The 22,167-nt window shown below is 38.8% G+C and overlaps 1 protein-coding gene across 1 annotated transcript; it reads right to left on the bottom strand.

Moving 5' to 3' along the window:
• Nucleotides 1-273: 273 nt before the first annotated feature.
• On the bottom strand, nucleotides 274-14,656 carry CKAP2 (cytoskeleton associated protein 2). The gene is made up of 9 exons (XM_060128947.1): nucleotides 14,509-14,656; nucleotides 13,529-13,613; nucleotides 11,460-11,538; nucleotides 10,474-11,342; nucleotides 9,808-10,012; nucleotides 7,909-8,079; nucleotides 5,802-5,871; nucleotides 2,044-2,299; nucleotides 274-1,559 (listed from the first exon to the last, which is right to left on the bottom strand). Exons 1-9 carry the CDS (start codon nucleotides 14,576-14,578, stop codon nucleotides 1,304-1,306), a joined length of 2,061 nt encoding a protein of 686 aa, XP_059984930.1. The 5' UTR covers nucleotides 14,579-14,656; the 3' UTR covers nucleotides 274-1,303.
• Between the last annotated feature and the right edge of the window lie 7,511 nt (nucleotides 14,657-22,167).

The following is a 22,167-nucleotide window of genomic DNA, read 5'->3' as shown; positions in this document are numbered from 1 at the left end:
TGGCATATTTTGCATCATTCATACAAAGGATGAAAAAAACCTAAAGAATTAGTTTTTTAATTTTTAGATAAGTAGATTGATAATTTTTCAAAAGGAAATACACCATTAAGCACACACTTATTTTAAGTGTTGAAAAACCTAAAGTCCAATCCCACTATAATGTATTTCAAAGGCAAGGTTCAAATTTATTCACCCTGGTTAAATTGCATTTTATATTTGTTGAAAGAAATGTCATTGCAATATCGTTATATAGCTGTTTTCATTTATTGTATACATATTAGGTACACAGCTTAAAAGGAATAAAAATCCTACTCTCTAGAACATAAGACAATAAATAGAACAAAGACTGGCACTATTATACAAATGGAATTAATGAACATAAATAAGAATAAGTATGTGATTTTCAACCACATTCATATTACACAGTTTTAAAACTATCTAACCTTTTACAATGACTAAATCCTTACTTGAAACTGTAGAGTTGGTGAAGGATGTATGCTATTTAAGTATTAGTTCAGAGACTTACAAAACAATTTTACTGGTGGTATTTATGTGTGGGGAGCAGAGACCTACTTACTGTGTATGACTATAATGTTTTAGGAGACATGATGTTTTTATATAACAAGGAATAAATCAATTTTAAGTATTAGTTATTTTAGAAATACTACCTAAACTAGGATGACATTTATGAAATATTATATATTCCTTCTCTAACTGCCTTCTATTAGTCTATAAACTATATCAAAAGAAGTGATGGAAGTTAAAATTTTTAACATTTTGGATAGTCAAGTTAGAAAAAGGAACTCAGATTTAAAGTTCTGAATGCCCACTAGGTTTGGCACATTTTCTTTCTTCCAACAAAGTATCTTCTCTTAGAAATGGAGTATTTAGTTAACTTTCCCTCTCGGGGACCTTGGCTACAAGAAAAAAGAGGCCAAGAGACCACAGATGCAGACTCACTGGCATTGCTGGAGAGTGACAGTGAAGAACCAGGGGCAGAGTCCCAGGGACACAGGAGACCACAGCAGTCTGGGCTACTAGAATTGGGTGAGAAAGCAAGCTAAATCTTGTCTTCACAAAATTTACCTGTCTTAGAGGAAAAGTCAGTCTATTGAGATCGACAAGGTAGGATTAGCTTTCCGACGCACAGGAGGCAACACCTGCTATAGAGTGGACATTAGTGGGAGCGCTGACTGCCGTGAATACTTAGGTACTTGGCGACTCTTGACCTAAGGGACATGAAAAGCCACAACAAACCAACCAACCAAACACCCTCGAAATAATACAACCTCCTATCAGAGCTTCACTTCTCTTCTGTCGTGTCAGTCTCCGAGTACAAGCGGCACAGGGCTGCATTGGGGCGGCACACAAAAGCGTCAGTTTCACTTCCCAACTCTGTTAACTGCTCCAGTGAAGACACACAGGGAAAATGGTCTTTTAACATATCTGGCAATTTTGAAGTCTTCTCTTGAAGACGTCGAGATCGTCTAACTGGTGTGAGAAACTTGAGCTCTTTAAATGCAGAATTTGTTTCATCAAACTGCATCTTCTTTTTCACACTAAAAAAAACACAAAATTATTCCCAGAGTTAAAAAACACGTTAAATTTTCACTTCACACTTTTATGCTATTTATCATACTATAACTTGTATGTTACAACCATGTCACTGCTTGTCCTACAGAAAGAGGTCCTGCAATAAGTAAGGAACTTATTCATTTCCCTGTTGTTACAACTTGTACACAGTAGATACTTGAATATCTATAGAATTGGCTAATCGCTCAGTTCCAAAACCCACTGCTATTAATAACACAGAGATAAAAGTAAAAATGATGTAAAAGTTTTTCTTTTTTAAAATGGCAATATTTAGGGAAAAGCAAAGCAAATACAGTATTTAAAAGGTGAAATGTTCCAATCACATTTTGTTTCAAACCTTTCTATTAACAAATAGTTCTAATCGGAAGCTCTCTTAAACATTTTAAAATACCACATGCATGATCCTAAGCATAAAAACAAATCAGAGAACATTACATTTTAAAAGTTTACCTTTGCAAGTATGGAGTAGTAGACACATTATATTTAATTAAGCAACCCGCCCTAGTTTCTGTATTGGGGGTTTTAACATCACTGGTTGGGTCTTTTGTTTTGTCATCTTGCTCTTTTTCACAACCCTGAAATACCACATTTCTAGGATGCTTATTTTCTATTTCCGGTTTTTCTGACCCCAGATTAACACTTGTATCGTCAATGGTGGCTTCTTGGATTTGTTCCTTGGTCGCACAAGCCTCCTCAGTATTTTCTCCTATAGAAACAGATTTATAGATTAAGCTTCTGGTCAAATTTAAAGAACAAAATCAGAAGACAAAGTTATTTACAGTTGGCCAGATTTTCAAAATAAAAGAACCAAACAGCCATCTCCTAACCATTAGTTTTTCTAAGCAAATACTGCTAACAATTATTTAACAAATATTTACTATCTCCTATGTGTCAGGGATTATAGATACAAATATAAGAAGGAAATCATCCCCATCCTTTAAAAAGTTCACATTCTGTGGAACAGACATGCTTTAAAATAATTATAAAATGAGGAAAATGCTTGAATTGAGGTAAAAACAAAAGGTTATGGGAACCCATAAAAAGAAATAACTGAGTTTGCTTGAGGGACAGGGAGATGGCAAGGGAAGGCTTCACAAATGACATTTGTGAAATGTCATTTGATTGGTTTGATTGGCAGGGTCTTGAAAAATGAGTACAAGACAAAGGAAGACAATTTCGATATGAAGCTTAAAAGAAAATGATCCATTAAGACAATATTAAAGGGCCAGTGTGCTTAGAACATAGGGTGAGGAGCAAGGTGCAAATGTGGGAAGGAGGTGATGAGTTCAGACAGGTAGGAAGTTTTAGTTAAAAAAATTCACTGGAGGGCTTCCGTGGTGGTGCAGTGGTTGAGAGTCCGCCTGCCGATGCGGGGGACACGGGTTCGTGCCCTGGTCCGGGAAGATCCCACATGCCGCGGAGCGGCTGGGCCTGTAAGCCATGGCCGCTGAGCCTGCGTGTCCGGAGCCTGTGCTCTGCAACGGGAGAGGCCACAGCAGTGAATGGCCCGCGTACCACAAACAAACAAAAAAATTCACTGGAGAGACAGATATAATTAGATTTGGTCACTATACAGAACGGTTTAGAATGGCAGGTAATGATATGTGGGACTTCCCTGGTGGTCCAGCAGTTAAGACTCCGTGCTTCCACTGCAGGGGCACGGGTTTGATCCCTAGTCGGGGAACTAAGATCCCATATGCTGTGTAGCACAACCAAAAAAAAAAAAAAAAAGGTAATGATCTGTGATGGTAAGAAAACAAAGCTGTTACCACAGTCTGAGCAAGGTGGTAGAGGTGGACAGTGGGAAGGAAGGGCCCAAGTTTAGTGTTATTCCTGAGTCAGGACTTAACAAATTAACGCATATGAAGGTCTGAATGAGTGTGGATGTGTGCATTCCTTCTAAAATTTCTTGCTTCAGAGTCTTTAATGACAAAGGAGGATTTTTTCTTTTTTTTTTCTTTTTTGGGAGGAAGAGATGGTGGTATGAGGAAGCAGCGAGGGAAGACAAGGCATTCCAAATAAAACATGTTAGATGTGAAATACTTGTGAGACATCCTGGTAAATCCACTGAGCTGAAAAGACCTTTAGATTTGATTATTAGGAAATTATTAGGTTTTTTCCTTTTTTTAAATTGATAGAGATTTTTACTAAGTGATGATTTCAGTTACATGATAAAGTGAATGTGGTTTAGTGAGGATAAGTTGAAGGAAGGAGAGAGGGAATATCGATTCATTAATTCAACAAATATTTTTGCAGTAGTACTGGGGCTGCAGTGGCGAGGAAGATCAGACCCAGTCCTTGACAACAGCGTTTAGAGCTTGAAAGACAAGACAAACAAGCAATCAAGTGCATAAAATACTGCACAGAGAAAACCAGCGAGCACAAAACAGGGCATTTCATCTAGTTGGGTTGAGAGGAAAGGTGGACATCAGGGAAGGCTACCTCAAGGAAGTGATAGGTGAACTGTGGTACGAATTAGGTTAAAAGTAGAAGACTGGCTTGGAGAGACCCAGAGGCAAGAGAGATAGTACAGCCCCTTCTAGGAAATTAAAAAAAAGTAAAGAAAGCAATCAGGGATGTGTAGGAGAGGGAGTGACAAGAGAGGCTGGGATCAGGAATCTAAGCAGATACATGATGGGGCATTTTGGTTGCAGTCTTGAGAACAGATTGGAGGCAGAGTAGAGAAGCAGGAACCTAAGTAAGGAAACCATTGTTGTAGTCCACGTAAGAGCTGTCAGTGATTGTGACTATAGTAATGAGAGTAAGGATGGAGAGAAGTGGATGGATTTTAAGAGATGCCTAGGAAGTTAAACTGAATTTGATTGGCTAGGAAACAGGGGTGGGAAAGTGGGAAAAGAGGGAAGGAGTGAAATATAACCCCAAGATTTCTGGCTTGGAGAACTCGACAGTGTCGGTCACTGAGATAGGGAACCAAACTAAGGAAAAGGTTTAGGGAAAAGTGATGTAGTCAAGTTTGGATTTCTGGGATTAAGGAATCTGACAGATACCCAAGTGGTGCTTCTCTCTCTTATTATTTGTCTTATACTTCCCAAAGATGTTTTCTTGCTGTTTACAAATAATTTTAATTTGTAAAATGGATTTTATACCTAGAATTTATAATTATATATTTCGAAAGCCAAGAGTTTATGGACAGCATTTCTTTTTCCATCTAAAGATAAATATTCTACCAGCTGGAAAGATTCCACTAACTAGTATAATTCTATTAAGGAAAAAAAAGGTAGAATAACTGAACCAGGTTTAAATACTGGTTTTCTCTTTCTAAATATCTTTAGAGCCAGTGAGAATTATGAGGAAGAAGGTTCTATAAAATTCTTATTTCTACTTTGCTGTCTTTAGCACAAAGACACAGGATTAGGTTATACTTAAAAAAATTTTTCTTTAATTGAGGTATAAATGACATAGAACATTGTATTAGTTTCAAGTGTACAACATGATTTGATATTTGTATGTATCATGAAATGATGACCAGAACATATTGTGAAATGAAACCATCTCTCCCCATACATAGTTACACACATTTTTTTTCTTGTGATGAGGACTTTTAAGATCTACTCTCTCAGCAACTTTCAAATATGCAATACAGTGTTACTATCTACAGTCACCATGCTGTACTTTGTATGCCCAGGACTTATTTATTTTATAACTGGTAATTTGTATCTTTTGATGCCCTTCACCCATTTCAGTAGGTTAGGCTATTCTTAAACCTTTCTGCTCCTTTGGTTTGTGGTATACTAGTCTTTCCTGGTTTTTCCTCCTGTCTCCCTGACCATTCCCTCTTAAGCTCCTTTATTAAATATAGCCAGTAAGATCAGAGCATATACATCTGTATGTTCCACTGGGGCATAATAACAGCAAACATAAACAGAAATATTCTCTGTTGAACCAAAACGTCTTTTAGATCATCTAGTCAAACTGCCTCATTTTTAAGACAGGAAATTAAAGCCTAGAAAGGTAAGGTAACTTTCACAGACACATGATAACAAATTTGGGTTTCAAACCAGACCTCCTAATTAAAAATTATTTATACTACGTAAAGCCAAAGAATTTCAGAGGTATGTCAACAGAAGTATGAGGAAAGAAACAACTTAAATATTTAAAAAGTTTAAAAAGATAAAAGAAAAATAATTCAGCAAAGAAATTTAATTAAATCACAATTCACTTGAAGAAAACAAAAGAAACTAACTTACCAAATTTAACTTTTTCTTGACTCTTCATTGTAAGAATGTCAACAATTGCATGTCGCATCTCTTCAATAGGCTTAATTTTTTTTAATGAAGAAAGCAGACCCATATAAGTTTTATATTCTCAGACATTAACTAAGGTTGTCCAAGTTGAAAATATTAAAACCAGTGATTAAATTTCATATTTTATAACAAAGCAATGATTCTTGGACCATTTTTCTCAGAACACTTATTTTGCCACTCCAATTAAAAATATGACTGTCTTTTCCAATAAAAATGAACTTAAGGGACAGAATTTCATCAGTTTAAAAAATTTCCCCATAATTTTTCTTCAGCCTATGGTAAATATTACTGCTTACCTGATAGGGACAAAATGAATGAACAAATAGCAAATTAAGACTATTAATATCTATCAAAGAGCTGATTATATTAAGTTTCTCTAAATTTATATTAGTTTATTCCTTTTCCCCTACATCCAAGTCCATGGTTATATTTTTGTTTCACATGCTATTAAATGCATTTCTGAAGAGTTCAAGGTTGATCAGCCTAACATTTCATTTATTCAAAAATTCAACAGTTTGGGGCTTCCCTGGTGGTGCAGTGGTTGAGAGTCCGCCTGCTGATGCAGGGGACACAGGTTCGTGCCCCAGTCCGGGAAGATCCCACATGCCGCGGAGCGGCTGGGCCCGTGAGCCATGGCCACTGAGCCTGCGCATCCAGAGCCTGTGCTCCGCAACGGGAGAGGCCACAACAGTGAGAGGCCCGCGTACCGCAAAAAAAAAAAAAAAAAAAAATTCAACAGTTTAGTAAAGCATCCATTATATGTCACATATTATAAGTACTTACTATGTTCCTTTGAACCACGATGCCTGCTAATGCAATATATTCAAAATATTATACGAAAGAGAAGCTCAAGCTCATATTCTTAATTCTAGAACTTAGTCCTGAACTACTCACCCATCTGGCTTTTAATTTTCTTGGCTAATTTTGATCCCTGTTTTCCAATTTATGCTCTGGTCTCACATCTTTCTCTTTACACTACTGCTTTCTCTGTGAACACCTGGCTCTAGTTTTGCATCCTAGCTATACTGTCACAAGCTGCTGTAAGTAACGTCCCTTCTGGTTCAATGTAGTAGGGACCTAACATTCTCTTCCAGGTGAGATTCGGTGAAATACAATTACCCTTCAGCAAAGTGTTTTACACATAATAGCCATAGAGAGAATATCTGCTGAATATTTGATTTTTGATTCAGGTGAAACATCAAATAGCATTTGCTGGTTTTGCTGATACTAAAGGATAGAGACCTTTCTTAAGAAAAGGCTAAAAAAGTTTTTTAAAAAACTCTCTTTGTAAACAATTTCCAAGAATGCGTTTCTGAGAAACTTGGTCAGAAGGAAATACATTTTAGGAATATCTGACCATAAAGACAACAAAACCAATCAAATGTCAATCAAATGTCATTGATTCACAAATCAAACCAATCAAAATGTCAAACCAATCAAATCAAAAAAACCTCAAGATACCATTTTTTTCTATACCCAGGGTTTTTCTGGTAGCAGCACACAAGGAAGAGGTGACAGGTATAATATCAAACCACTATGGTGGTAATAATGTCAGAGATATTAGTTTATTGCCATTTTCTGGACCAAACATATGGCATATAAATGTGAGTCTGTAAAGATATACTCCTAAAGTGAAAGAATTCTCTCACAAAGCCATCAGAACTTACTAACATTTTAAAAGTTAATTTAATTCCATTTGCTTTCTAGTCAATAAATACATTTTAATATTGAAAATTCAGTTTCCCAGTAGATTTCTCAACTAGAGAATGTGCAAAACGACATGCTGTGCTAAAATATTTCTCACAGCACGTTTCATGAAATACACATTTCAGCTTATATCCATTTTCTAAGGTCTGATTATCCCTAGTACATGAGCAAGTTTTAGAAGGTTGAGAAACAGCCTTTATAATATGCAATCCTTGTGGCCTTTAAACGTTCATCACTGCCACATATATAACCACAATTTTATCAAGTTATGCGGTGATGTGTTCCAAAATAATTCTGAATTATTTACACTGTAATAATAAAGACCAGTAAGTTTTAATCTCACCTGAGCTCCTGCCAGAATGGCCTTCTCATAGATTGCGATAATATTTTCAATAGGACTCGTAAGTGGTTCAACACGTGCGAGGCATATCCAATATTTAACAAGTTTTTTGGCATCTGGAATATTTTTAATCAGGTCATTTAGTGTAACCAATACTTCTTCTTTTGGACATCCCTAAAATAGCAAGAAATAAAGTGAGTGATGTCATTTAGCCTACAAACTATGAACAATTAAGTAAACTTACTGTAATCAAGGTCAGTGATAAAGAGAGAAAAGGTTGGTAGAAAATTATTCATAAAATATTCACCATTATACTCCTTACTCCAGACTTGTTCTGAATGGCTAGCAAGAAGCATATCAGTCAAAAGTCAGAGAGAGAAGAAAAAAGAAATACTAGTTGAGAAAAATATTAGTAAAAAAATGACTAAAACTCTACTTGATCTTGATGTTTATCCTCTTTATGAGATTCTATTTGTTAATACTTTATTTAGAATTTTTGCATTTACCAAATGCTTATGAGAATAGCTTGCAAGTTTCTTCTTCAATTATCTTTGTCAAAAAGTTTTGATAGTAAGATTAAAATGAATCTGTAATGGTTTACATAATTAAGAGCTATATATAGTTAAGTAGCAGGGCAGAAAAATTCCATAGTATCAATAAAAAACCCCAGCAGAGCAGAAATAAGAAGAGAATCAGTTTCCCTGACTATAATTTCCACTGGTTGTCAGAACCACAAAAAGTTGAAAGATGCTCATGAAGACTAGAGAAAGGTTTGAAATCACACTCTATATGTTCAGTCTTGCTATGGATCTTAGATACTAGTGAGTGACGGGGAGATCAGCTCGATGCTTTGTGACCACCTAGAGGGGTGGGATAGAGAGGGTGGGAGGGAGGCTCAAGAAGGAGGGGATATGGGGATACGTGTGTGCGTACAGCTGATTCACTTCGTTGTACAGCAGAAACTAACACAACATTGTGAAGCAATTATACTCCAATAAAGATGTATAAAAAGAAATTCACAACTATAAGTGACAGTTAAACAATATATTAAGATGATTCTTATACATATTAAAATATACATGTGTATATATATATATATATATATATATATATATATTTTTTTTTTTTTTTTTTTGCGGTATGCGGGCCTCTCACTGTTGTGGCCTCTCCCGTTGCGGAGCACAGGCTCCGGACACACAGGCTCAGCGGCGATGGCTTACGGGCCCAGCCGCTTCGTGGCATGTGGGATCTTCCCGGACCGGGGCACCAACCCGTGTCCCCTGCATCGGCAGGCGGACTCTCAACCACTGCGCCACCAGGGAAGCCCTACACGTATATATTTTTTAAAAAATTAGGAGAAGTCAGGAAATAAAAAAAAAACACTCTGAAGTTGATTACCATACACATAGGAATTCTGGTCCAAATCGTAAAATGCTACAGTTCAAGGCCATGATGATATTGGTTTAGATTAATGGGATTTTGCTTGCAACTATTTTAGTTAAATTTAATCTGTGATAATAATTTGTGTTGCTAGTCTTTGATAAAGTATGGGAATAAGTTGAAAAAAAATTGTAAATATATTGAATGAATGTAAAAACAAAAGTATCAGAGTGAATATCCACCCCCAGCCCACTCTATGGTAACATCTTAGAGGAATACAATATTTACAACTCAACTGAAAAAAATCTAAGTATCCATTTGATATATTTATATGAACTCAGTGAGAATGTAGTCCATTTAAGGCTAAAGAGAAACAATCTCACAATTAACAGTAAGTCTCCATAACACTGCTGACACATTAATTGGTCAAAAAAGAGTGACAGTATAATTTAATGAGATAATGTTGATGAAGGTTAATTTGCAAACTATAAACTACTACACAAATAAAGAAAAAGACTCTACCTCATTAATCAGGTTTAGGCATTCAGAAAATGTCTTGTTCACTTTTTCAGTAAACACTCGCTGTTCGTCTTCTTCTGCCATGGTAGTCCAGAAGGATCCAACTGGCTTTTCATTTTGTGCTTCGGGCTCAGGCTGGGTAACCACTGAGCTCGGAGGCCTTTTCATTACTCTTCCTTTGCCAGCTTTCCACTCACTCAGACGAGCCCTACAGTTAGAAGCAGCATATAAACATTACTGTGATACTGATAACAGATTTCTGTCAGATACAGTGAAAGTTAAAAAAATATTTCAGGTCTTTAAGTAATTCTACACTGGTGGCATATACATAGTTCACCAGCTTGAAGAAAAAGAAATACAGAACCTATCAATGTTAATGATATGCTCACAAAGACCCCAGGAATGCATTTTTAAATGGAGAGGTTATAAAATATTTCTCAATTTTATTAAGTATTTTAACTTAGATTACATAAAACAACCTAATTAAACATACTCAAGCACAATAACTTAGGACATACTGTTCCACGACATAAATTTGCTTAAATTGATCTGCACATGACTGAAGAGAATCCATGTACAAAAAGCTCTAATACATTCAAGGAAATGATAAGCCAAATTCACAAATGGTACCCTACTAAAAATGAAGCTAACAAAACTACATCTACTTACTTTCTCTCCTCCGCAGTTTCTCTGGGCTGAGTCCATCTACTATCAATAGCTGCTTTCACCATGGTATGTCTGCGCTGGTCAATGCTTTTTGACTTTTCTATCAGTTTAGTATTAGAAGACGAAGCAGGCCTGGCTACCATTTCAGATGTCATGCTTCTTGATAGTGTCTTATTTCTTTTTATGTCCTGAGAAGAACTGGTTTTGATAATAGATGAAACTGTATTTAACTGTAATAATTCTTTCTCTCGAGGCCCTTTCCTAACTGTAACACTGGCAGACGTCCTACTGATGTCTTGTTTCATGGTGTTCTGGTTATTACTGTGGTGACTTCTAATAGAAGGTCGCACAAGTTGACTGCTCTGAGATGTAGTGCTCACAAATTTAGTGGCAGTCGTCATATGTGAGGCTCTATCACTTTTCACTGTTACACTGCTGGCGTGTACAGGCTGAGACTTTGTGGCTTTCGAGACAGTAGCTGAAAGTTTCTTCGTTGCTGCAGAACTCTCATCTTTGACTTGTAGAGGTTTTCTAAAGGAATTAATCTTAGACTGAACAATTTGGCCACGATAAGATCCAAGCACAGGTTTCTTGGGCATGTTCGCATCTTGCTTTGGTTTTTCTGTAGTCATTTGTTTCTTTTTACTGTTGTTTTTAAGGTGAAATGCTTGGCTTAACGTCATATGTTGACTTTGGGGGTCATCTTTAATTGGTAACAATGGCAGAGTTTGATTATTATCCTCAAAATTAGGTGTATCAACTGCTGTAGTTGAATTGGTTAATTCATTACAAGGTTTTAAAGGAATACAGTTTTTTTCCATTGTTATACTATTCTTGATCCCAGTAGGTCTACCGACATTCTCTTTATCAGTCTAGAAGAGTTAAAGACAAATTAGTTAAAGACAAATCTTTCAGAAAGAGTTTAGGAAAAAACCTTCTTTAGGAATGAGGGGAAAGGGAACATTTAGGAGGGCTATTCCATATCTTACCATTTTTGCCTTAAGTTCCAGAACTTTTGTCTCTTCTTGGATCTGGCCTTCAGATATCCTCACTCTCTGGTCTCTATCACTTAAAAAAAAAAAAAAAGTCCATACCAAGGAAGTTTCCTTTTCTGGGGGAGGTATGGGAGGATATAACAATTATCTGACTTTGCTGTTTTAAACTGAGGCAAGAACTGAGCTTTGTCCTAAGCAAAACTCTTCTTTATTATAGGGTGATTTAATAGTGTAAACAAGACGGCTGAGGAATTTAAAAGTATTTTCTTACAAGCCTTAATACCCTCCCCCCACAATCTCATTCTAAACCATTCTCTAGTCATTCAAACAAGTCTTCAAAAATCTTTATTAAGCAACATTTTCTTTGGTTAGTTTTAAGTACTTAGTACCAGACTTACATTGAAAAAAAATTTTTATAAATAGTTCTCCCGAAAGAAATTCAAAAATTTCCACACACACTCACAACTTAATTTATTAATCATGTGGATTTTAGTTTCTAAATAGCATTGCATTTAGAATATATGTATATACAAAGCAAAAGCTTCTTCAAGAATTAAACTTAAACTCCCTTTTTATAGATATAGGCTAGTACAGGCTACAGTATAGGTTAGTACAGGCTGTGAGAATCTCTTAGCAAGTGATTTTGTATTCCAACGAAGGGAAAAAAAAGGGTCAGTTGGATATGCCTTGGATTCTAAGGCAGATTTCAAGTTCAGAGACGTAAAAATGTGAACAAAATGTACATTTTAGAGTCAGCAAAATTTGATTTCTGTATAGTTGAGTTTAGAATGTTCTTTTCTTCCCATTGTGTATAAGAGTACTCTAAACCCCACGACCCAGTTGGATTCCTTATTTAAATAAGTAGTTGAGAGTCACTGTCTTATGTGAATTAATGTTCTCTTTGCTTTCTCTCTAGTAATCTCATTCCACCCCAAGGTTTAAAGAAATACCATCTACACACTGACAACTCCCAAGTTTATATCTGTAGTCCCATTCTCACCCCTGAACTTCAGACACATCGCTATTTGGCATCTCCACTTAGATGTCTTATTGCTGCCTCAGACTTAACATAGTCAGAACAGAACTCCCCATTCTCCCACTCCTCCCTCAGGCTTCCCATCTCAATATATGGTATCGCTATCCACTCAGTTATTCAAATCAAAAGTCTAGGATCATCTTTTGTCTTAAACAAAAAATTGGGATTTGTGAAAGAAAATGTTTATTCTAAAGAAAAGCAACTAATTAATGTAGAGTAAAAAAATTAAAAAATAATTTTTATTTGGAAACAATGCCAAACTTATATAAAGTTGCAAAATTATAAATAATTCAAACTCTTTATCCAGATTTGCCTATTGTTAACATTTTATCCCATTTGCATTATCATTTGCACTCTTTCTGAACATGTCTATGTGTGGAGTATACACAACTTTTTATCTGAACCTTTCAAGTTAAGTTACATACATGATGCCTCTTTACCCTTAAATACTTAAATGTTTATTTCCTAAAAATAGGAATTTTCTTACATAACCACAGAACAGTTATCAAATTCATAAATTTACCTTAACCATTTTAATCTATTGTTCATAGTTGAAAACGGACCTGATAATGTCCTTTATAGCATTTCCCTTTCCACTATTAAATACAGTATAAGGGTCAGGTATTGAATTTAGTTGTCATATCTCTTTAGCCTGCTTTACCCTGGAACATTAAGGATCATCTTCAACTCTATTTTTTCTTTTACATCCCATATCTAATCCATCACCAAGTCCTGCCAGCTCTATCTCCTAAACATAGCAGAATCTGAGTATTTTCCACCCTGGAGAAGGGTATGAAGCATTCATCAACACAAAATATATCAATAAGTAGAGTACCTAATATAAAGAAATACAAATTAAAATACTGGATTAAATAAAATGTATTAAAATTCATTTCATCTTTAAAAACAAAACTTTAAAAATGGGGCTACTAGAAAATTTTAAATTACATGTGTGGCTCACATTACATCTTTACTGGATAGCTCTGATATAATTTGACAGATGTGAAGTGAAAAAAATTTGACTCACCTGGATAATATCTGATTTTCCTGTTTGTATGCAAAAAAAGTTTTTCTTTTTAACAGATGCTCCTTGAGTTTTTGTCTTCTTTGCTCTAAATAACAAATGAGCTACAGGTCAACATCAGCTGCAATAACAACATCAAATAAAATACTGACTAAACGAAGATTTAACTTCGAAAAATGTTCTGCTTGAGATTACATCTTATGTATAACAGAAAATTTCCCAGTTCAGTACTGCCTTTGAGAAATAATCACATTTTGAAATGACTGTTACTATAACTGGTCCCCATAACCACTCTGTACAAGAATCACATTCTCTACTGTCTGAAAGTGAAAAGTCTGGAGAACATCATTTTCAACATACAGCTCCTGAAAGCCAAGTTTTAAGAAGCTAAATGGTAGAGACACCAGACTCCAAGTTCTAATTTACCAGAATTGGGTGCGAATTTCTTTCCTGTTTTCCCACGTGTAGGACAAGAAATATCTATTATTTCTGAAGACGCAGCTAACCCTAGATTTCTATAAAGTCGAAGGCGACATGTGTTAAATCTGAAGCATCAGTTGAAAACTCCCCTCCCTCCAGAAATTAACTCCCGACTCAGGAGGCGGGAGCGCCCTGCGCAGGCGCAGTCAGCTTCCAGCACTGACGCGGCCTCGCCTCCGCGGGCCCGGGTCCCCAACGCGGGTCCCTGCCGGAGCCCCGCACACTCCTCCGACCCCACCCCACCCCACCCCCCGGCTAAACGGATCCTCTCATCGAAGCCCGTCGCCGCCGCCAGTGGGTCGCGACCGCACGCGACGCGTTCAACCCGCACACTAACACCACGGAGCGGGTACCACTCCGATTGTCCATTTCACAAACCCTGTCCAGACTTATCGCACAACTGAACTGGGCGGAAACTGGTCTGCGAACCCAAGGCCCTGATAGCCGTGCCTGAGTCATGCCCCCGCGGCCGCGGCGGCCGCTCCTGGCACCGCGGCCCTCACCTCTGAACGCGGACTGGGCCCTCTGACTCGGGGGCAGCTGCAGGTCCTGGGGCACGGCTGGGGTGCTCATCGCAGCTCCGGGCAGGGGGACGCGTCTCGAGCTCGACCGCCACAGTCTCCGTCAAGCCGGAGCGGCCGCACACTGCCCCACTACGCCCTGGGCTCGGCCTTAGACTGCGCGACCGCCGCCTCCGCCCATTGGTGCCCGGCGTGAATTGAATGGGCCAATGGGCGAAGAGGGGCGAGGGGCCTGCTCTGTGTCTGCAGGGGCGGGGCTTGAGACCGCCTAGTTCAGTTAGGACCTCTCGGGACTGAATCCCTAGGTTTTCAAACATAAACAGCGCTCTTGTCTTGGACTTGGCAACTTGGGAGGAGTCGGAGCGAAGTCCCTGTAGCAGATAGCTCTCGTCTTTAGACGCTCACAGTGCATTGAGGAAGGCAGAGGAGAAAAGTGCTGTTTGGAGTGTTCAGTGAGGAGGAGGATTATAAGCACCCACTACTGTACCTAGAGCATGTGTATTTCCTTTTCACAAATATTACTTCATTGCGGCATCACAGCTCTGAAGTGGGACGTTATCATCTCCTGTTTCACAGATAAGGTGACAGACTCAGAAGTTATTTGTCCACGTTTGCACAGATTGAAAAGAGGAACTAAAATTAGGGTCTACTTCCCTCTGTACTACCCAATTACCAGATGAGAAAAAGAGAGGAAGAGAAAGGGCTAAAATGGGGATAGACCTTTCTTTTATAATCCTGTGAAGGTAAATTCAGCATTTGTTGTATTCATTTTGTGTGTTTGTACGTTTAAGTGGGTTGCCATAATCTTTCAGTCCTCATCTAAAAATATTACCTTCACAAAACCCGCACAAACACCCAATGGATAAGACAGAATGAAATAACTCAGAGCTAGATGGTTTTGTGGGTGGTGCGGGGGGAGAGAGGGAGAGTTCTGGACTGTGCCTTTCTGCTTTTAAGCACAGGGGTCATACCATTTCTCGGTCTTGCTTGATCACTGAAGCTAGGTTTAGCTGGACTGTTTCAGCCAGGTTTTAAACATGGAGACAGAGATGACAAGCTGCAACTTCTATCTTCCCTGCCCATGTGTGAGGGCCTCCACAGATGGCTCTCAACTGTGGTCAGTGTTTCCCATCTTTCCCTGTTTTTTCCGTCAGCATCTTATGTTAGCATCTTGCTAAATTAGTTTGGGAAATTAATTTGGGATATTCTGTAGTTTTCTTTTCTTGATGAAATGTCTCATTTTTAGTGTAACTTTGCCTACACTTAAGGCTAACTCTGGGAGGACCAACAGCCAAACAGCACCCATCACCATCCCTAAGACATCACTGCTGTTTAGATACTACTGTGAATATTATTATTTACTAAAGTTTCATCAGACAGGTTGGGTAACCAGGGATTCCCATTAAGCAACAGAGAACAGTTTAACAAAATAGAACAGGTAAAAAGTGACTCAAGGGACTTCCCTGGTGGTGCAGTAGTTAAGAATCCTCCTGTCAGTGCTGGGGACACAGGTTAAATCCCTGGTCCGGGAAGATCCCACATGCCGCGGAGCAACTAAGCCCATGTGCCACAACTACTGAGCCCTTGTGCCACAGCTACTGAAGCCCATGCACCTAGAGACCGTGGTCTGCAACAAGAGAAGCCACCACAATGAGAAGCCCGCGCTCGGCAACTGAAGAATAGCTCCTGCTTGCTGCAACTAGAGAAAGCCCGTGAGCAGAAACAAAGACCCAAATGCAGCCCAAAATAAATAAATAAATTACAGAATAGATAAATCCATAGAGACATAACACAGTTTGTGGGCTGCCAGGGACTGGGGTTAGAGGGGAATGGGGAGAGACCACTTAACAGGTAGGGGGCTTTACTTTGGAATGATGGAAATGTTTTGGAACTAAGTGGAGGTGATGCTTGTACAACACTGTGAATGTATTAATGCCACTGACTGAACTGATCACTTAATTTTACGATATGTGAATATCAGTATCTTTAAAAGTGGGAGTGGGGCTTCCTGGTGGCGCAGTGGTGGAGAGTCCGCCTGCCGATGCAGCGGACGCGGGTTCGTGCCCCGGTCTGGGAAGATCCCACATGCCGCGGAGCGGCTGGGCCCGTGAGCCATGGCCACTGAGCCTGCGCGTCTGGAGCCTGTGCTCCGCAACGGGAGAGGCCACAACAGTGAGAGGCCCGCGTACCTCAAAAAAAAAAAAAAAAAAAAAAAAAAGTGGGAGTGGTTAAAAAAAAGAAAGCGACTAAAATGAAACTGTGGAAGATCTCAGTAGGCTGAGATGGTGAGGTTTTCCAACTTGGTAATTCTGCTCTAATCTCCAGACTCACCCATTCCAAGACGGGTATCGTTTAAAGACACTTTAAAAATATCATTGTCCCACAATTGTTGGAGAGAAGGCAGATCGTTTTCTAAAAGATCCAAAGAGAAGACTTCCTTCCATTACAGGTCTCTGCCAACCACAGCCAACCACGGAACTGCAGCCACCTGGGGAACTGACGATCAGCTTCAGTTGTTCGTCCTGTGGTCATGTGAAACAGGAAGAGCGCCTGTGAGAGGAAAGGGTGGGATCGTCCAAGGAATAGAAGGAAGATAAGGACAGAGTGATGGCACAAAGTCCAGGGAGGAGGGAGCCTCAAGAAAGAGGGAATGGTCCAGGGTTGACCACTGAAGAGGTTTAGTAGGATTGGGACTGGAAGGAACTGTTGGGTTCAGAAGCTAGGAAGTTCTGGCAAAACATTCTGTTCAAAAGTACAAAACGTGGAAAGAAATAAATCCTAAATAAATGGAGAGATATAATATGCTTATGGATCAGAAGATCCTGTATGTAAGAGGTACATTCTCTCCAAGTTGATCTGTTCATTCCCTTCTCAGTCAAAATCCTAGAAGACATTTCTATAGAAATTGACAATTGGATTCTAAAATTCAGATGGAAATGCATAGGATCTGGAGAGGCAAACAATTTTGAAACAAAAAGTTGGAGGACTTACACTACCTGATTTCAAGATATATTATAAAGCCACAGTAATCAAGACAGTGTAGTGCTGGTGTAAGGAAAGACAAAAAAAAAAAATCACTGGAATACAATAGAGATTCCAGAAATATATTCAATCCTCTGTGGCCAATTGATTTTCTACGAAATTTCTAAGACAACCTGATGGATGAGAGGAATGATCTTTCCAGCAAATTGTGCTGGGACGTCTGGATATCCACATACAAAATATTAACCGTGACCCTTACCTCACCTCTTGAACAAAAAAACCCTCACAAAACAAACCAAAGTAAACCTCAAAATAGAACTAGACCTAAACAAAAGAACCCAAACTATAAAACTTCTAGAAGAAAACACAGGAGAAAATCTTAGCGATTTCTTAAACAGGAGACAACATGAACTAAAAAAGAAACAATACACTGGATTTCATTAAACAACTTTTTTGCTCTTCAAAAGACTCTTTAGAAAACTACAAAGTAAGCTACAGAGTCAAAGAAAATATTTGCAAAACATTTGCGTAAAGGACTTTTATCTAGAATACTAAGAACTCTGACAAAATTATTTAAATGTGCCAGAAAATTGCACTTCACAAAGAAGATACAGGAACTGAAGACAAGCACATGGAAAGATGCCTAACATCACTGGTCATCAGGAAGATGCAGGGACTTCCCTGCCGGTCCAGTGGTTAAGACTCAACCCTTCTAACGCAGGGGGTGCTAAGATCCCCCGTGCCAGGCTGCACGGCCAAAAAATTTAAAAAAAAAAAAAGGATGCAATTAAAATCACAATGAGGGAGTTCCCTGGTGGCCTAGTGGTTAGGATTCCGGGCTTTCAACTGCTGTGGTCTGGGTTCAATCTCTGCTCATAATGAAATACCACTCACTATGCAGCTACTAAAATGATGAATTACCAAGGTTTGGCGAGGAACTGGAACTCTCCTACACTGCTGGTACTAATACAAAAAGGGTATAGCTACTGAAGAAGACAGCTGGGCAGTTTCTCATGAAGTTTGACATGCATTTACCATATGATCCAGCAATTACTGTCCTTGGGTATTTGCCCAAGAGAAAGGAAAACAAATGTACACGAATGTTTATAGCAGTTTCGTTCATAATAGACCTAAGCAGAAAATAACTCAAATCTCCATCAATGGATGAACGGTTAAACCAGTTGTGACATAGCCATATAATCGACCGCTACTTGGCAATCAAAGGGAACGAAATACTGATAAACACAGCAACATGGATAAAATGGAAAAACTCGATTTTTTCCCTCCTAAGCGGGGAAAAACACAGTCCTTCTCTACTGCGTTTCTTTCCAGTGTGTATCCTTTACTTCTACACGAAACATTTCATTCCTGACATTTCTGCTCACCAAATATTTGGAGATTCCCCCCCACCGCCAATAAGCACTTCCCTGTGACACCAGCTGGGTGTCCTGTAAGTTAACTCAATTCTTAACACTACAGAGTTAGTGTCAGCTCCTACAGGTTAAAGGCCCGGTTCCACAAGACCGCCCCCACCCCCTACACTTCAGATGCCAGTCACAAGCCCAGGTTATCACCTGTGCTTCTGATGGACCGACTAGAGATTGCAGGTTCCGGTGACCCCCCTCCTTGGGTTCAATTAATTTACTAGGGTGGCTCACAGAACTTAGAGAAACACTAACTTACATTTACCAGTTTATTAAAAGATGTGATAAAGGATACAGATGAACAGCCATAGGGTGATGAAGATGAAGTGAAGATATGATCCACAGGGTCATGCCCAGTACCCTGCTTTTGCTCTCGGCACCTCGGAAATGGTGGCTGGTTTGTGGCCTTTTTGTATCTTATTGTTCACAATTGCCCCAACTGGGTCATGCATGCCGTTATTTTAGTTTCTTTGTATTCTGTTGCTGGAAGAGACATTTGTCCAGGTGCAGGTGCAAGTTCAAGCCCTCTGGTAAAGGGTACCAGGTCCCAGCCTATCTTAGGGGTGGGGATGGGGGCTGAAAATTCCAAGCTTCTAATCATGACTTGGTTGTTCCGGTGACCAGCCCCCATCCAGGAGCCCTCCAGGAGCCCACCCAGAGTCGCCTCATTAGAGCATGAGATACTCCTAGTACTCTCATCACTAAGGAATTTACAAGCATTTCAGGAGTTCTGTGCCAGGAACTGGGGGCAGAGACCAATATATATTTTCTATCTCACAGTGGATGCATCTCAAAAACATGGCATTACATTTAAGAAGCCAGATACAAAGGACCACAGACCTTATGATTTCATTTACATGAAATTCTAGAAAAGGCAAAACAATAGTGATTAGAAAGCAGATCAGTGGTTCTTAGAGGCCACAAAGTGGGGGCGGGGGGGGGAAGGTTGAATACAAAGGGCCCAGGAGGGCTTCCTGGTGGCGCAGTGGTTGAGAGTCCACCTGCCGATGCAGGGGACACGGGTTCGTGCCCCAGTCCGGGAAGATTCCACATGCCGCGGAGCGGCTGGGCCCGTGAGCCATGGCCGCTGAGCCTGCGTGTCCGGAGCCTGTGCTCCGCAACGGGAGAGGCCACAACAGTGAGAGGCCCGCGTACCGCAAAAAAACCCAAAAAAACTGATAAATTATTTTATTTTATTTATCTTTTATACAGCAGGTTCTTATTAGTTACCTGTTTTATACATATTAGTGTATATATGTCAATCCCAATCTCCCAATTCATCCCACCACCACCACACCACACCCGGTTCTTCCCTTGGTGTTCATATGTTTGTTCTCTACATCTGTGTCTCTATTTCTTCTTTGCAAACTGGTTCATCTGTACCATTTTTCTAGATTCCATATATGCATTAATATACGATATTTGTTTTTCTCTTTCTGACTTACTTCACTCTGTATAACAGTCTGTAGATCCATCCATGTCTCTACAAATGACCCAATTTCATTCCTTTTTATGGCTGAGTAATATTCCATTGTATATAGGTACCACATCTTCTTTATCCATTTGTCTGTCAGTGGGTATTTATGCTGCTTCCATGACCTGGCTATTGTAAACAGTGCTGCGATGAACATTGGGGTGCATGTGTCTTTTTGAATTATGGTTTTCTCTGGGTATATGCCCAGTAGTGGAATTGCTGGGTCATATGGTAATTCTATGTTTAGCTTTTTAAGGAACCTCCATACTGTTTTCCATAGTGGTTGTATCAATTTACTTTCCCACCAACAGTGCAAGAGGGTTCCCTTTTCTCCACACCCTCTCCCGCATTTGTTGTTTGTAGATTTTCTGATGGTGCCCATTCTAACTGGTGTGAGGTGATACCTCATTGTAGTTTTGATTTGCATTTCTCTAATGATTAGTGATGTTGACCAGCTTTTCATGTACTTATTGGCCATCTGTATGTCTTCTTTGGAGAAATGTCTATTGAGGTCTTCTGCCCATTTTTGGATTGGGTTGTTTTTTTAATATTGAGCTGCATGAGCTGTTTATATATTTTGGAGATTAATCCTTTGTCTGTTGATTCATTTGCAAATATTTTCTCCCATTTTGAGGGTTGTCTTTTCGTCTTGTTTATAGTTTCCTTTGCTGTGCAAAAGCTTTTAAGTTTCATCAGGTCCCATTTGTTTATTTTTGTTTTTATATCCATCACTCTAGGAGGTGGATCAAAAAAGATCTTGCTGTGATTTATGTCAGAGTGTTCTTTCTATGTTTTCCTCTAAGAGTTTTATGGTGTCTGGTCTTACATTTAGGTCTCTAATCCATTTTGAGTTTATTTTTGTATATGGTATTAGGGAGTGTTCTAATTTCATTCTTTTACATGTAGCTGTCCAGTTTTCCCAGCACCACTTATTGAAGAGACTACCTTTTCTCCATTGTATATCCTTGCCTTTGTCATAGATTAGATGACCATAGGTGAGTGGGTTTATCTCTGGGCTTTCTATCCTGTTCCATTGATCTATATTTCTGTTTTTGTGCCAGTACCATATTGTGTTGATTACTGTAGGTTTGTAGTATAGTCTGAAATCAGGGAGTTTGATTCCTCCAGCTCCATTTTTTGCCCTCAGGACTGCTTTGGGTATTCGGGGTCTTTCGTGTCTCCATACAAAATTTAAGATTTTTTTGTTCTAGCTTTGTAAAAAAATGCCACTGGTAATTTGATAGGGATTGCATTGAATCTGTAGATTGCTTTGGGTAGTACAGTCATTTTTGTATTGATTCTTCCAATCCAAGAACATGGATTTGTATTGTTCCATGTTTTGTATTGATTCTTCCAATTGATTCTTCCAATTGATTCTTGTACAGTCATTTTTGTATTGATTCTTCCAATCCAAGAACATGGATTTGTATTGTTTGTATTTGTAATTTTGTATTGATTCTTCCAATCCAAGAACATCAATACTTCCAGTATTGATTCTTCCAATCCAAGAACATGGTATATCTCTCCATCTGTTTGTGTCATCTTTGATTTCTTTCATCAGTGTCTTATAGTTTTCTGAGTACAGGTCTTTTACCTCCTTAGTAAAAACTGGTAAGTTTTATTGCACATAAATTATACCTAAATAAATAAAAGAACCCCAAAGAGAGAAAGGGAAGAAGGAAGGAAATTGTGCTCAACTGTGTTTTTGGACAAGATTCTCAATGTGTCAAGTATTTGCCTATTCCTAAGTTGTTGTTTTTT

This window comes from Lagenorhynchus albirostris, chromosome 18 (genome assembly GCF_949774975.1).
Source record: "Lagenorhynchus albirostris chromosome 18, mLagAlb1.1, whole genome shotgun sequence".
Taxonomy (NCBI): domain Eukaryota; kingdom Metazoa; phylum Chordata; class Mammalia; order Artiodactyla; family Delphinidae; genus Lagenorhynchus; species Lagenorhynchus albirostris.
The sequence above is the reverse complement of the archived record's forward strand: the minus strand, read 5'-3'. Positions and strand labels throughout refer to the sequence as shown.

Bases quoted from the DNA above. Each gene is read 5' to 3' on its own strand.
- CKAP2 (XM_060128947.1), bottom strand. From the start codon at position 14,578: ATGAGCACCCCAGCCGTGCCCCAGGACCTGCAGCTGCCCCCGAGTCAG. The intron at 11,539-13,528 runs GTGAGTCAAATT...TTTTTTTTTAAG, and splicing joins GAAAATCAGATATTATCCAG to TGATAGAGACCAGAGAGTGA. The intron at 8,080-9,807 runs GTAGAGTCTTTT...TTGCTATTTTAG, and splicing joins GCCTAAACCTGATTAATGAG to GGATGTCCAAAAGAAGAAGT.